The 16,608-nt window shown below is 35.9% G+C and overlaps 1 protein-coding gene across 2 annotated transcripts in view; it reads left to right on the forward strand.

Moving 5' to 3' along the window:
- Positions 1 to 16,608, forward strand: part of IPO7 (importin 7) — a 41,643-nt gene that overhangs the window by 6,836 nt on the left and 18,199 nt on the right. For both annotated transcript variants that reach the window (XM_039350245.1, XM_039350246.1), the window contains exons 2-13: positions 2,917 to 2,998; positions 4,244 to 4,397; positions 4,722 to 4,880; positions 7,279 to 7,435; positions 7,622 to 7,711; positions 8,419 to 8,513; positions 8,631 to 8,715; positions 9,917 to 10,051; positions 10,290 to 10,389; positions 11,722 to 11,798; positions 13,107 to 13,223; positions 14,192 to 14,281. In XM_039350245.1, coding sequence (XP_039206179.1) covers positions 2,917 to 2,998; positions 4,244 to 4,397; positions 4,722 to 4,880; positions 7,279 to 7,435; positions 7,622 to 7,711; positions 8,419 to 8,513; positions 8,631 to 8,715; positions 9,917 to 10,051; positions 10,290 to 10,389; positions 11,722 to 11,798; positions 13,107 to 13,223; positions 14,192 to 14,281 — 1,341 coding nt within the window. The remainder of the gene's footprint in view (positions 1 to 2,916; positions 2,999 to 4,243; positions 4,398 to 4,721; positions 4,881 to 7,278; positions 7,436 to 7,621; positions 7,712 to 8,418; positions 8,514 to 8,630; positions 8,716 to 9,916; positions 10,052 to 10,289; positions 10,390 to 11,721; positions 11,799 to 13,106; positions 13,224 to 14,191; positions 14,282 to 16,608) is intronic.

Genomic DNA, 16,608 nt, shown 5'->3' on the forward strand with positions numbered 1-16,608 from the left:
AGTTGCTGCTGAGTAGTATGTTATATCCAAACATCTTGAATGCATAATAGCTGCAAAATGACTCAGCTTTGTCTGGAGACGTTTTCACCTTATAGTGAATGGCAGTATTTCCTCAATACACTTATTGAAGGCGATTTAGAAAGTTAGGATGTTACAATAATTTCTTTTTAGAAAATGATGTTTACATTAAACTGTTTTAATACAGGAAAACTACCAGTATGTTGATTTTTCTGAGCAGTCATTGAAGCCATCATAAGAAAGCAGGCCCACTCTTTATTCTGTAATATATGTGTCTGAAGCAGAGCGTTTCTCATCCTTGACCACTAAAATGCACAGATTTCAATTCCCCAGTCAGCCTTAACATCTTAAAGTTTAAACTTTCAATCTTAAAGTTGGTAAAGTTGAGAAACATTGGTCTAAAACAATATCCTCCAATTGAAGTGTCCACCAGATGTCCAGACTTCACATTCCAGAACTGTCAGCTCTGATTTTGTTAGTTTTGAGAGTAAACTTTACACAGCTGGAAGTTGCCCATGCTTAAGAACACAAGATTATTTTCTTAAAGTATTCAGATCCCACCACACAACAACTTTGTCACGTATCTTTGGTTTTTCAGAAAATGATCAAATACTCAGCATGGAAGTGTCTTCTCGGGATTTCTCCCTATTTTATTTATAATATGAGATATATACAAACTTAGTTTCATTTTTATCTATGCAAGACGAATTATATAGTATTAAGGCAATTAAACAATCATTTTCTCTGCCAGTGCACTCTCTTATCTACATTGGTCATAAAAGAACAGGAGTGCAGCATTGATTTAATGCTACTCAAGCCAATATTTCTAAATTAACTGTATATTTCTAAGGTATTATACCTATGTCTACATCTTTATGTAACTAGTTTTGCATTCTCCTTTTGTCTTAGTTAAGCAAGATTTCAATAACACTTGGCTGACAATCAGTCTGCAACATGTCATTTACTTGGATCTTTCTCTGGATCGTGATTTCTCCTCTTCCTCAGATCAGTTTCAGTTCATTTTTTTCAGTGGGTCTTCAGGTCACTCCGGAGCATTTTATCTCCCCTTTCCCAGAGCAACCATTAATAGTCAAGCCTTCTGCATCCAAACCATCATGGTTTATCAGTCATGCCAAGCTTAGCCAGCATATCCCCTTTTCACATCCTGTCAGAAGGTTTATTTGGAATTCTTATCTGTCATTCCTGCAGCCTGGCCTTTTTTGGAATATCAAAACACATGATAGGATAGCAGCCATTCTTGTTTGCTTCACTCTATCAAACAGAGATGCAGATTTCTAAAACCAGTAAAGATGATGATGATGATGATGAGTTGGAAGGGACCTTGGAGGTCTTCTAGTCCAATCCCCTGCTCAAGCAGGAGACCCTATACCATTTCAGACAAATGGCTGTCCAGTCCCTTCTTAAAAACGTCCAGTGTTGGAGTATTCACAGTTTCTGGAGGCAGGTTGTTCCACTGATTAATTGTTCTAACTGTCAGGAAATTTCTCCTTAGTTCTAGGTTGCTTCTCTCTGGTTAGTTTCCAACTGTTGCTTCTTGTCCTGCCTTCAGCCGCTTTGAAGAATAGCTTGACTCCCTCTTCTTTGTAGCAGCCCCTGAGATATTGGAACACTGCTATCATGTCCCACCTCATCCTTCTCTTTGTTAAACTAGACATACCCAATTCCAATGTTTTAGCCTCCAGTCCTCTAATCATCTTTGTTGCTCTTCTCTGTATTTTTTTTTACTTATTTTTATTCATTTATGGAGATAAAAGAAAATTATTCATCAGTACCTGGTAATTTAGCACAGTGTAAGCAAAGGGGGATTCTTAGGAGCAGCACAATGATGTAGAGGTGGAGATCTCACCTCACAAATCAGGAGGCTGTAAGTTCGATCCTAAATAGCGGCAGATATTTCTCTCTTTGGGCACAATGTGTAATTGTCCGCTGTGAGCTCCGCCTAGGCGTCAGGAAGGGCATCTGGCCATTAAACACTCAAGCTCTGTTCAGTCGCCCCGATTTCACCCCGACGCAAGAGGGATTCTTGAGATGGGTACCTTTCCAGGTTTTCTTTTTCTAGAACGTTAAGTGGTAGCCAGAGATATGGAAAACCTCACTATTCCTTTTGCTGCCCTTTTTTATGTTGACTTTTCTAATCTTCGTAGCTGAATATCAGTATGAAAGCAACTCATTCTTTGATACATAATGCAGCTTGATTTTTCATGAAGCAATCAGACGGCTTCTTTTAAAGCACTGATGCATTTTATACCAGCCTTTTTCAACTTCGTGCTCTCCAAATGAAAATTAGTGGAGCTGAAAAGAAACATACATTATGGGCAACTGTTTGGCAAATAATGGTCATGCTTTGGGATCTCTTGTCCTATGCTCATTGCTACATGTTTGTGGCTAGCATAGCAACATGACAACACTTTTAAATCCGTTCTCACAGTGGCTGTTGGCCATTTATTGAAAAGGTGGCAAAAACTGCAGTTGTGTTATGTTGATCTTCCTAGTTGTGAATATAGTAAAGGATAAAGGCGAAACAATGATCTCCTTTTTCTTTCTTAAATAGGCACCCTAAATCCAGTCTTAAGGATGATTTTCTTTTCTTCCATTGCCTGGGCAGCATAAAAAGCAAAGTTCTGCTGATAGGTATCTGATTGGGTGAGATATGCAACATTGTGGGAGGAATGGAATGCATCTCAGCTATGAAATTGGCAAAGGGAACAAAAGAGATGAGAAGAATCCCCCCAAGGAGCTAGTAGGCAGTGGATGATGGGGACCTCTAAGCTAACGGAGTAGGAGGGTAATGTCTACGTTCGTTTAGCTAAAATGTGGATTTTTTGTAATGCTTTCTAAAATTTTAAGCATCTAACTATTTTTATATTTTCCTTATAGGCTCATAAATCAGTGAACTTCGTTTCAACTCTCCTTCAAATCACTATGTCAGAACAACTGGATTTACCAGTGAGACAGGCAGGCAAGTAACAGTTCATCACTTTTTATAGTATAAATATTTAGCGCTATTAATAAGTGACTGTGAGTAGCAAAATGAAATAATGGAAAGTAGATTTTAATGTGGGGTAATACTATATACACAGAAAAAGGATGGTCTCTGAAATCTGGGGCGGGGGAATAATCCTTGTACTTAAAATAGTTTGCTAGAGTGGACGTGATTATTTTTGTACAAAAGCATCCCTTAGAATTTATGATTACATGACAGCTTGTGTATATATATATTTAGATTAAGAGGTCATCTCATCCTTCTTTGTAATTCTACATCTTGAAAAAAGTAGATAGAATAACTGTTTACTAGATAACAATAAACTTTTCAAGCTATTATGTCTGAGAAACATACATTATTAATCTTGCTTGCTTGAATATCAGTAATATTGAACACAATTAGGTATCCAGTCATGTAATGCATGTCTTATACATTTAGATAGAAATTTTATTAGCTGAAGAAAAATACTATGTTGTGAGTCCGTTGAGGAGTAAGCTGAACTAAACTAATTTGCATAGACGGGTATCATGGCTATCATCAATATTGTGTACAATATTTTTGTATATATTGAAAGAGCAAATCCTGGATATTTGTTGTCATTAAATTATCCCTACTGAAACTTTGCTTTTAATTTATTAATTAGACATCTTGAAATATATAGCATGTTTTGCATATTTTCTTTCATCAAGACATTTTGGCAATTCAGTCTCCTTCAGCTTAATTCTAGTCCCTTAACGTTGATATTAGTTGCACTGATAGGTGCCATACATATCAGGGTGGGTATTCCAGCCATAAAGCTTAAGAAATTTTTGTACAAGCATTAAAGTTAAATAAATAATGTGTACTTTTATTATCTGTGATAGACATTCTCACATCCATTTTTTCTTTGCAAAAATTCATAATTATCAATAGGCATTTTATGCCTGAAATAGTCTGTAAGGTGAGAGTAATGACTGATACTTAGTTTGATGTCTAGGGGTTTAATCTACCACACCACACAGTGATGTAGCAGAAGTGATTGCATGTAGCTCACTTTACTTCCATTTTTTTAAAAAAATAAAGAAGCAATAAATTTTAGGGCAAAATTATACAGGATGGAGTACTTTATAAAGTTCCATGTTCTGCTTGTGTGCTGGTTGTGAGCTAATAGTTATGTCTATTAGATTATTACAGATGCATCATAATACAATTTTAGGGCATCTTAATACTGTTATTTGACAGGTGTTATATACTTGAAGAATATGATAACCCAGTATTGGCCTGACCGGGGAATTACTCCAGGGGATAACCCGCCTTACTCAATTCCAGAAGAAGATAGACATTGTATTCGAGAGAATATTGTAGAAGCTATTATTCATTCTCCTGAACTGATCAGGTATATTCAAAGTTGTGGTCACAAAGTATTCTTGTTCCAAATTCATTCTTAATTGGAGTATTTTCAGTCTTACTAGAAAGTATAATACTGATACTGTGCTCTTAAATTTATATTGGGATAGGGAAATTCATGGGCATTACACAGTGTAATTGACAGAAGAGAATGCCTATTGTATTCTATTTTATTAAAATACTGACATTTAAGTGAACTCCTTGGTGTTCTCAGAGCCTAACATTGTATTTACTTCTACTTCAAACATTAATCTGTCAATGTATAGAAAATCAAAATAGCAGTATTATTTGTAAAATATCTCATATGTTCCAGAGTACAGCTTACTACTTGCATTCATCATATTATCAAGCATGATTATCCCACTCGCTGGACTGCTGTTGTTGAGAAAATTGGATTTTATCTCCAGTCTGATAATAGTGCCTGTTGGCTTGGAATACTCCTTTGTCTTTATCAACTTGTGAAGAACTATGAGTAAGTTATTATGTGTTATGTGTGTATATATGAATACTCCTTTGTCTTTATCAACTTGTGAATAACTATGAGTAAGTTATTATGTGTTGTGTGTGTGTGTGTGTGTGTGTTTGTGTGTGTGTATATATATGTAGGTCTTTGGTTATTCAGGTTTTCTCCCGCGTAAAATTAGAAGTGTCTTGGCGACGTTTCGATGAAGTCCCATTTGTCATCTTCAGGCTGGTGTTTTCAGCTTCGTGCTCCTCGAAGCACGAAGCTGAAAACACCAGCCTGAAGATGACGAATGGGACTTTGTCGAAATGTCGCCAAGACACTTCCAATTTTACGTGGGAGAAAACCCGAATAACCAAAGACCTACATACAAACACCCGCGAAAACCTCAGAAAACATATACATACATGCATGCATGCATACATACATACATACATACATACATACATTTGGTGTGCTTTAACAGTAATTCACATTACTGTTGTCTATACATTAGAGTTATATAACCTTGAATTTAAGATTGGATTTGAGGGGATTGTCTGTTTACCTTCTGAGGTACAGGAGATAGGACTTTTTCATAAGGAATGTCTTCTACAATTGCAGATGTAAACATGCGATAGAGGTAGTGCTTGCTTAGTGATTATTTGTTTAGCAACCCAAGTATTAATGGTGCTGAATGAGGAGGATTTCATAATTGTTCCTTGAAGTTGCAGCTCTCACAGCATTCCCTTGGTCATGTGATCGCAGTTCAGGGCTTGACAACCAGATCATAATTATGATGGTTGCAGCATCCCCTGGTCATGTAATTGTCATTTGCAACCCTGCCTGCCAACTTCCCACAAGCAAAGTCAATGGGGAAGCCGGCAGGAGGTTGCAAGTTGCTCCTGCCACTGCTGCTTTTTTGTCCCAAGGTGGGATGGGCATCTCATCGCGCATGCTTGTGCGCACACACACAGACACGCACATACATACACATAATGTATTCTATAGCACTCAAAGCAGCTGCCTATCTGCCCATAGTTCTCACCCTGATTACCTGGGATAAAGTTTCAATGGTATAAGCAAACACATTTTGGTTTCCAATCTGTCTCATGTTGTGATTAATCCCGAGCTGAACAACCTACATAGTCCACACTTAACGGTGGCAATAGGAATCACTTCTTGACCTTTTGGTTAAGATCAAGTGTAGGAATTGTCACTAAGTGAACAGGTCATATGCTTAATGAGAGAAATTCAGTCCCAATTACCATTGTAACCCAAAAACTACCTGTGCATCTGCTGCAGAAATTCAGCAAACTGCTAGATGGCGGCAGTGATATATTTTGGTTTGTGTCTCTTTGCTGCTATCCATTGGTAATCTGGATTTTTAGATAGAATCTGCCTACTAAAATCTATGTGTGCTTGCCTCTTTCACAGATAATACTGAAATGCTACACCAGTGTTTCTCAACTTGACAACTTTTAGGCATGTGGACTTTCACTCCCAAAATGTGGGATTTCTGGGGCTTGATGTCAACACATCTTAACGTTGCCAAATTTAAGAAACACTATGCTACACTTCTAATTATTTGTATTTATATATGAATATGTTACTGTCTTGGTGATATTTATTATTAGGACAAGTTAATTTTTGCAGTGATTTTTTTTTTCTTTTTTTACTGCTTTCAAATTAGTCTCGACACCTATATAAATAATTTGGATTTTTGTCTGTGAAATTGGTCTGCTTGCTCTTTAAATTGCTTTAAAAATTTCTCCCATATTAGCATATTATTTTTAAAGAAATACTGTTATTGAAGATTATGTTCAAGAAGTATCTAAAACACTTTTAAAAGTTTGATTTTTTTGCAGCCCAAAAATGTGCTGAAGTGAGTTGAAGTAAGTCTGATTCTAGAGACTGGCCATGTATTACAGAAATATTTTTCTTAAAGAAAGAAGATGCAAATGAAAATGTTAAAGTGTCAAGTTGTATATACTCAAACTCTTTATCATCCATTAAGACACCCCTAAATTAAGAGAAGGAAAAATGTTATATGGGGGATTAGCTTAAGATACCCATTTCATTCCTTAAATTGACATCCAGTAACAATGAAAAAATTGACCCCAACATGTGGCTGTGCCTACAGTTGATGTTACAAAAGAGGCATTGGATAAACTGCATTTATGTGATTATAGCGCATATAGTATTCTTCTTATTCTTCTCCATCGTGCATTTTAAAAAGAAAGACATATAGCAAGAACATCTTTATTTATGATAATTATGTATATTCAAAGAACTCAACAAGACAGAGGATTACATGTTTCCTCTGCAGTACTTTCTTTGCAAATAGGATAAAATTCCTTCATTTTTAACCAGTGATGGAGCTAATAGGTTTTTTTTTCTAAAATCAGCTCTTAACTATTTTTCAAAGATACAAAAAACCAGAAGAGAGGACTCCATTGATAGCAGCAATGCAACACTTCTTGCCTGTTCTGAAAGATCGTTTCATCCAGCTTCTTTCTGATCCGTCTGATCAGTCTGTCCTCATCCAAAAACAGATCTTCAAAATCTTTTATGCCCTTGTTCAGGTTTGTCCTTTTACAAATAAATGGTTTTAATCTGTAATCTTGGAACAATTACATATTGATACTTAACCAAGAAAATGGATAATTTAAGAAATTAAATATAGAGTGGATTTTTTTGAGGTTGTTTATATCTTTGCTTAATTTATAACCATAGCTTGTTTTTGCTTTGCTCATAATTTTTCTCAACAGTATACATTACCCCTGGAGTTGATCAATCAGCAAAATCTAGCAGAATGGATAGAAATTTTGAAGACAGTTGTTGACCGAGATGTACCAGCTGTAAGTATTTGTTTTATGCAGACTATATGGTTTATGTATGACAGTATGTGTGTGTTGGTTGTATGACTGAATATACAAATAAATGATATACCCAGCTGTATTATTTTTATCTATAGACAATGTAAACTGCAAAGAATGGGATTCTACTTAACATTTATAGATTTTTCTTGCTTTCTTATAAGCATGTCCCTTGGACTTGTAGAGCTGATATGAAAATTCAAAAGTAAAAGTTGCAGGCCTCTTGGTTACTTCCCTTTGTATCTTGCCATTCTAAATCTTTTGTGGGATAAGAGAGTAAACATATTTATAATAAGGGACAGGTGTCCTATGGCCCCAATCTCCCTTTTCTCAGCTTCAAGGCTTCCTCCAATAGTTGAAAACTGACAGCGATTTTTCTCACATTTTTCAGGTGGGAAACTTAAAAATTGTAATTGTAATATGGCCTTAAAAAAAGGCCCCAAGTTACATCTATGGTGCCTATACAAATAAAATAAATCCTTATCCTATAGAAAGGCAAGACCAGAACTGCTGATTTTACAACATTTCCCTGTTGACTATAGCTGTCATCCCTCCCCAAAGTTTCAAATGTGATTCCTATCCATCAAAAGATGGTTCTCCCCATGTTTAATTAGTCTTTAAAGTAAAAACATAGAAGCCTAATATTACATTATAAATTAATACTATATATTTTAACTTGGTTTCAAAAGGAAACCCTTCAGGTGGATGAAGATGATAGGCCTGAATTACCATGGTGGAAATGTAAGAAGTGGGCCCTCCACATCTTAGCCAGACTTTTTGAAAGGTAACATTTTTTTTCCTCAAGGTTCATTTTTAAGTATTTTAAATGTTATTTTTTTGTTGCACGTGCATAATATATTACAGTGTTATCTTGTTGTTTTTTTTACTAATATTGCAATAGGTATGGAAGCCCTGGTAATGTTTCCAAGGAATACAATGAATTTGCTGAAGTTTTTTTAAAGGCATTTGCTGTTGGTATACAGCAGGTAGGATTTTTTTTTCTTTATAATTTGGGTTTGATTGACAATTGAACCTTACTATCATTTTTTGTTCAAAAATTAAACATCATTTGAACTTAAATAGAAGATGCTTGAAATAAAATCAGTCGTTCCTGTTTCTCTCTTTTTGCCAAATAGAATCTATTATTTCCTAGAAAATACAATTAACTTCTTTAGTCAAGGAGATTAAATTCTGTCTTAGTTGATAGAAGAAGCATTTGAATGTTGATGTGTATAATGAGTCACATTTAAGTTCCTTAAGGCCAAATTCCTGATATTCCAAGCAATTAGTCTTTGCATACGCTTTGCTATCTTTCCTTCTCCATATGTATCACTTTGCACTAAATAAAGCATTGCTTCATACCAAATAAGATAGTTCATTTGTATTCATACATTCTTCTCTCTATCTCCTTTTGGGATAAGCTGTATTACAATGTGCACAGAAAAGAATAAGAAATAGTAAGGTAAAGGAATGAAATGAGAAAATATAGCTAAAGTATTTGGACTAGAACAGGGGTAGGCAACCTTGGCTCTTTTATGACTCGTGGACTTCAACTCCCAGAATTCCTGAGCCAGCCATAAAAGAGCCAAGGTTGCCTCTCCTGGACTAGAAGATATCCAAGGTCCTTTCCAACTCTATTCTGATAGAAATGTATTCACACCAATAACCATTCATTATATTTCTCCGTACCTTTCTATCTCTATAAACCATCCTAGTTTCTACCACATCCATTCAGCTTTTCATGCATTGCCCAGATTTTTCAAGCTGCTTCTCAGGATCTCTTCTCCGTCCAGTCATAACTTTTTTGATTTTTTTTCCTCCCACTTAATTTATTTACTTTGTATTTGGTCACATTCATTCAGCCCTCATTTATTCTGGACCCTGCCTTTTTTTATCACATACATTTCTTAAGTCACCAAATCTTACTTCACTTAACCTACTATTTTATGTTTCTCCTGGCATATCTAATGTCCACTTATCTAGAATATAAGTGGGCAAGAGAATGCTATTCTATGTAGCTAGCTTCTTTTTCTTTTTTCTTTCTGCCACCCTGTTTCAGCAACACTCACAGTTTGCCACCGATCACATGCTACACACTCATTCTATATTAGCTGTGTGGAAAGCTGCTATTTAACACATTTTGGAAAACAGCTTAAATCTTTAGAAACAATCAATCCATTTTCTTAGGTTTTGCTGAAAGTGTTATATCAATATAAAGAAAAGCAGTATATGGCTCCAAGAGTTCTACAGCAGACTTTGAACTATATCAATCAAGGGATATCACATGCAGTTACTTGGAAAAATCTGAAACCTCATATTCAAGTAAGTTGTTTTTCTTGTTCTTTTGGAATGAAGCCTGCATAGCTAAATGATAAATTACGATTTTTTTTTTCCTGAACCTCTGGTGTAGTAGAATTTGACTGGAGTTTTAACTTATGTGGATGAGTTTTACGTTTGATCATATCATTGACATTTCTAAATGTATTTGATACTGGAAGCTTCGCCCCCTTTTAAAATAATTTAGAGCACCGTATAAAAAACAAATAATTTTTATTTGCAGGGAATTATCCAAGATGTTATCTTCCCATTGATGTGCTATACAGATTCGGATGAAGAGCTGTGGCAGGAAGACCCTTACGAATATATACGTATGAAGTTTGGTAAGTGATTCAGAATTGACTAAATTTGCAGAGAGCTTTCATAGCTCAGCGGTAATAGATTCACATATCACAATGTGTCTTACCTGACTTGTTTGGTTTTTAGCTTAATGTGATAAATACATTCAGTCATTATTTCAAACGTGGGTTTTAAAACATGGTTTATATTATATTGTGGTATAATTAATAAACATGTTATCCCAGTTTTGCCAGTCAAGGCTTTGCATAATAAATGAAATGGATCAAGATCACAGTAAAACAAAAATGTCAGATGTGTTAGAAAAATAATTCAAAACCTATTTTCATGACTTAGATTTACTAGTGGTAGTTGTGGTGTCTTATATGAGGCATGCAAGATGCAATGGGACAAGTACTGTATGACCTTTCTTCCATTAAGTAAGGTTCTTCTACTTTTACTAGTTTCAATTGGTAACAGTTCAGTCTGTCCAGAGCCAATAGTAACTCTTCCATGGGTCTTTGAAAAATTTCTTGTATGTAATTCTTATGCTTTTAACATGGAAAGCTAGTTTGTGCCAGTCATCGTATCTATTTTATTTTACACTGACAATCAACTGCTCTCCAGGGTCTTTCCCACCATATGATCCTTTTAGGTGGAGATGCCAAGCAACGGACTGGGATCTTCTACATACAAAATATAAATGCCACTTCTCTCTAACACTCATCCATCTGTTACAGTCACTGAATCCCTGAATTTAAATTTTTCAAAGTATAACATCAGCAACTCAGTTATATGTAGGAGAATCCTACTGTACTCAGTGGAATTACTGCATGCAATTTTGCATAGAACAAAAGCTTTAGGTTTATAACATGCTCCAGGATCCGTTTTATATTTCTTTTTTCCAACTTAGGTCTATTCTGTGCACTTAACTGACTTATGGAATTTTCTAAAATGATGTTGACTTGCCAGAGAACAAAATAATTTATGCGGCTTTCTCAGCATGATCCAAGAAGAGGGTTTTTGTTTTAAAAAAACCTTTTCACAAATCTGAAATTTCAGTCAGCATGGAATAATGCAATATGTCCTAGATGAATCTTAATAAATACATTTTAGATGACTTTGTTGTTGAAATGATATTAATATGCAATATGTTGATTATTACATTATCTAAAATTATAGAAATGTTACTCATTTTGCAGCTTTGAGACATTTATATTCATAATTCTCCAAATAGGCAGAAGTTTAAGCATGTTAAAAATGCTTTTATGGAAGTTCAGAATGGAAATTTCTAGTGGTTGATGAATCCTTTATGTTTGTTTTGCATTAATTCGTGAACATTTCAAAAGGCAAATAATGTAAATTGATTCTTTTAATAGATGTGTTTGAAGACTTCATTTCCCCCACAACTGCTGCACAAACGTTGTTGTTTACAGCATGTGGTAAAAGGAAAGAGGTATGTTCCATAAAGATTACTTTAAATCCAAAAAAATAAAATTCTTTTTAAATCTCGTATGTAGACCATTGGATACTTTACTTGAAAAACTGCTTGTAGAAGGTTTTGAAGAAGTATCTCTGGGGGGCGTCATGGGCTTTTCCAGGTGGCACACTCAGCTACTTTCCATAGAAACTGTGTGACAAGCAAAGCTTCCAGTCTGCACGCTTTCACTATATTCATTAGTTTGTTATCAGAATATGGCACACTAGTGAAAGAATTCAGTTCTGCTGACTGCCTCTCACCATCTCCCTGACATTGAAGTCCCAGATGATTCATGTAAGATGCAGTGGTTGTACCATTGGCATTGTTATTACTATGTCAGGTTCTGACTCCCAAGCATGACAGCTCCCAAAACTAGGAAAGACATCTTTCATCTTCCAACTAGGTTTCTTTATTATTCCACACCTATGGAGAAAATCTTGCCGTGAAGCACATGTTCTGAGAACTATTAAGGAGGAGCTGTCTTTACCCTCATTGTCTCACACAAACTATATGAACTGAGTTGCCTCTTACTCCTCCGGCAGACATCTCTTTCCTCCTGAGAATCCAGCCCATTCCATTCCATCGTGGAGATGATGTGGCTAGAACTGTATTTAGTTTTTTTTATAGTTTTGAAAAAATATCAGAATGTGTCTTAAGGATTTTAGATTTTTCTTGTTAATAGCTCCTGCAATCAATAGTGTACCTTTTCATTTTAACTGAATTCCCAAAGACAGTTTTAACCCTGGTGTCTTCATTACTTCTAAGCAATTTTCATGCACGATATTTAGAAAAATTAAATACAGGCAGATAATATCTTAGGCCCGTGGTGGCGAACCTATGACACGCGTGCCACAGGTCGCACGCAGAGCCCTCTCTGTGGGCACACGTGCCATTGCCCCAGTCCTAGGCCTTCAGCTGGGTTTTATAAAACCTTTTTGCTTTAGGCCCCCGCTGCCGTGTGCAAAAAAAAAAAAAAAAAAAGTTCAATCAATCAATCAATTTTAACTTCTCACAGGAAAAAAAGATCTCGCAAAGTTGGAATTGATTGATTGAACTTTTTAATTCCCACCCAATCTGCCGTTACCACCGCAGCCACGCCCACCTGGCACCCGACAATACATAAGTGGGTTTTGGGTTGCAGTTTGGGCACTCGGTCTCTAAAAGGTTCGCCATCATTGTCTTAGTCATTAGGAGCTACTCAATTCAGAATATTGGTTGAACCTTTTGATTGATTGAAATAGATTAACAAACTATATCTGGGCATTTATTTAATTCTCATTCTAGGTCCTGCAAAAAACAATGGGCTTTTGTTACCAAATCCTTACAGAGCCAAATGCAGATCCTCGTAAAAAAGATGGAGCATTGCATATGATTGGTTCTTTGGCTGAAATACTTTTGAAAGTAAGTAGAAATTTGTTGATCCTTAAATCAGAGCTTTTGGGCACCAGGGACCAGTTCCACGGAGAGAGGTTTTTCCGCGGACTGGAGAGAGAGTGGTTTTGTGTGCTGCCTGCATCCCACAGATGGGGCTTTCTTTGTTTGCAGACCGGTTGCCATTATGCCGTGGCCCGGTACCAGTCCACAGACCGGGGGTTGGGGACCCCTGCTTTAAATGTCTTAAGATTTTTCTGCCTTATTTTCACTACAGATAGTCTTTGACGTAAGATTGGTTGTTTCATGACTGTTTGCAATCATGATCGCCTTAGAATATTTGTTATAGTTGGCAATGGTTACAGTAACTTCAGGCTGCTCAACCTTTATACTGTAAAATATATCCAACACATAATGTTAAGATATTTGTCTTCCTGAAACTGCTTGAGGAAGGCTTGTACTTAATTAAGCAACTACACTTTCCCAACACAACCACATGATGAATTCAGGCATATTTTCTAATTCAAAGGAATTAATTTTAAGAAATAGACCTTGTAAAATACACATAAATTAATGGTGCTAGTGTGCTAAATGCATGATAATATATTATTGAATTTGTACCTTTTGTGTATTTATCACTATTCTGTATCTAACAAAATAGGTTATCTAGAATTATACTTCTTAAATTCAGTTAATTTTGACTTTCAGACTCCCTAACAGATTTCTGCTTGAAGTTAAGCAAACAACTCTTGCATGATTAGGTTTAAGTAACTTTTGTAATATATGAATCATTTTCAGTGTCTTTGCTTTATTTTGATAATTTAGATAAAAGTTTTTTATCTGTGATTTACTGTTTTGGCCAGAGTCAGTTTAGTTAGCAACTATTTAGCCCGGTTACTAATGTTAATAGGATGGACAAATCAAAAAATATTTTTGAGAAGTGAGTTATATATGTAAAAAAAGAGACTGATCTACTTTTTGGAAAAATGTTTCAACAGAAAAAGATATACAAAGATCAGATGGAGTACATGTTGCAGAATCATGTGTTTCCTCTGTTCAGTAATGAGCTGGGCTACATGAGAGCAAGGGTAAGTGCAAAGCTGGATTCCGACATCTGGAAGTTTCTAGAATGTAAAGGAACACAAACTTCCCTTAGTCTTCTTTAAAAAGTTGTGAAGTGATGGGAAATAGATGATTCTGGTAATCAGTTTGATAATGTATTTAATACATGTGTTTGTATCCTTATCACATTCAGGGATCCTATATATTATAAAATCATACCACAAAACACAATGTGTACAGTTATATAACATATCAAGCCCTTCCCCCAAAATGTTTGCCTTCAATTAAGAAGTGCTGTCTACTTTGAAGGTTCTCTGAAAAAAACTTTACTTTCACAGTTTTCCAGAATGTAAATGTGTTGAGGGGGAGGTAGAAGGGTGAATATACAGGCTCTTTCCCTTGAATGTTGAATAGGGAATCTATGGCATGTCCTTCTGGCCAACACATAATGTAGGCAGATTTTATTTGGAGCAGATAGTCCTGCAAGTACAAAGCAACAGGCTTATTCAATGTTGCTATTGAAGATAGTCTTGGTTATGACCCTAATTGGGACTGGAATTTCCTTCTCTAAGCAAAGTGGTCATTAAGCAAAACATCACATGGCTCACTGCTTAGCAGTGGCAGTTCTGGCAGTCCCAGTTGAAGTCATTAAATGTGAACCTCTTGTGACTATGACTTGAGGTCTCCTGTCAGCTTTCCCATTGATTTTATTTGTCAGGAGCTGCCTGGGAAAGTTGAAAATAGCAATCATGTCTTCTGTCTCTCAACAGCTCCCACCCCAATAAAGGCCATTCCCAACTTAGTCCTTCTGAGGCCTAAGGGGATGATTTCAGGATCACTAAGCCAGAAGATGCCGACTCATTTCTGCCCTGCACAAACTGCCTCTGCTTCAACTCCTCCCCTTCTCCCTCCCAATCTATTCTATTTTGGCCGCTGGTGCGACTAAAAGGCTGCTGTATTCTGTTGTCACCACCTGGGGGAAATTGAAGTTGAGCCAGTTGGCATAAGGCAGGAGAATATGACCACAAATGTTGTGGCAGTTGTAAGTGTGGGCCAGTTACCAAGCACCCAAATTTTGGTCACATGATCACAGGGCTGTTGTGATGACCATTTACATTGAGAGTGACTCGCTCACTGACCAAAGTTGGACAGTAAACTTCTATGACTGGAATGGATTTGAGTCTTTATCTCCCTGGATCTACGTATTAAATATTACATCATGCTGGCTGACTATGGGATACTGTGGATCTCAAAATGGTTGTAGGTCCTTTTTTTCCAGCACCATCTTTATTTCAAACAGTTACTGAATGAATGGTCATAGCCAGAGGACAGCATTTAGTGATAGCTGTAATTTCCACATTGAAATTGAAGGCAGTCCAGTGTAGGGTTGCATTACAATAATCTGAATGCAAGGTTATAAGGACATGACTTATTCTTGCTAAAGCCTCTTGATCCAGAAGCACGGTCAGAATTTCGAGTTCCATAAAATGCCATCATCAGCCAGCATAATGTAATACTTAAGGTATAGGTCCAGGGAGATGAAGACTCAAATCCATTCCAGTCTTGGAAGTTTACCATCTAACTTTGGCCGGCCAGTCACTCTCAATTTAGCCTCATGGCTGGAGAGAAATGGAGATCCTGCTTTGAGCTTTTTTTAAAAAAAGTGAAATATATTGTATATTTAAACAAACTAACATACATTAATAGTAGACCAATTCTTAAGTTGCAAGTTCTATTTTCAAGGGAAATAGGCAAATATAACAGTGGTCTGCCTGTTCTGCCTCCAGGTAACATTGTTTTCCTATTAAAATAATTTCATTAGCCTTAATGACATTTTTCTATAACGTTCTGTAATCTGTTTATAGAGCAAATATTATGGAATATTTCAATATTATCTAATTTTGTCTCCTGTAACAATTGTAGAATAACATTTTGAGTATCAAAGAAAAATAATTTTGTCTTCTATAAGGATTATAGAATAAGATTTTGAATATCAAGCAAGTTAGTATATATAAGTTTCATACTGAATCTTTTCGCTACTATAAAATAAGACTAATAATGGAATGTTATAAAAAGTGAGATAGCTCTTAATGCACAATATTACCACAAAATATATTGCTGAGTTTTCTTAGAGTCTTATAAAGCTGATTGTGTAACCCTGTGCCTGCTAAAATATAAATAAAAGTTAAAGTAGCTGTAATCAACAGTATGGTACACTTGCATTCTGCATTAGATCTCATGTACAATCTGCAGCTTAAGGACAAGTAGAGACTATAATATTGATCTTGGCTAGCTAAAGACAAGTTTATCATTAACTAATTTACAAATTCTCAAAGATAATAGTGGAGAGGGA

The sequence above is a fragment of the Crotalus tigris genome, unplaced genomic scaffold (assembly GCF_016545835.1).
Source record: "Crotalus tigris isolate CLP2741 ecotype Arizona unplaced genomic scaffold, ASM1654583v1 scf7180000018308.1980950, whole genome shotgun sequence".
NCBI classification, from domain to species: domain Eukaryota; kingdom Metazoa; phylum Chordata; class Lepidosauria; order Squamata; family Viperidae; genus Crotalus; species Crotalus tigris.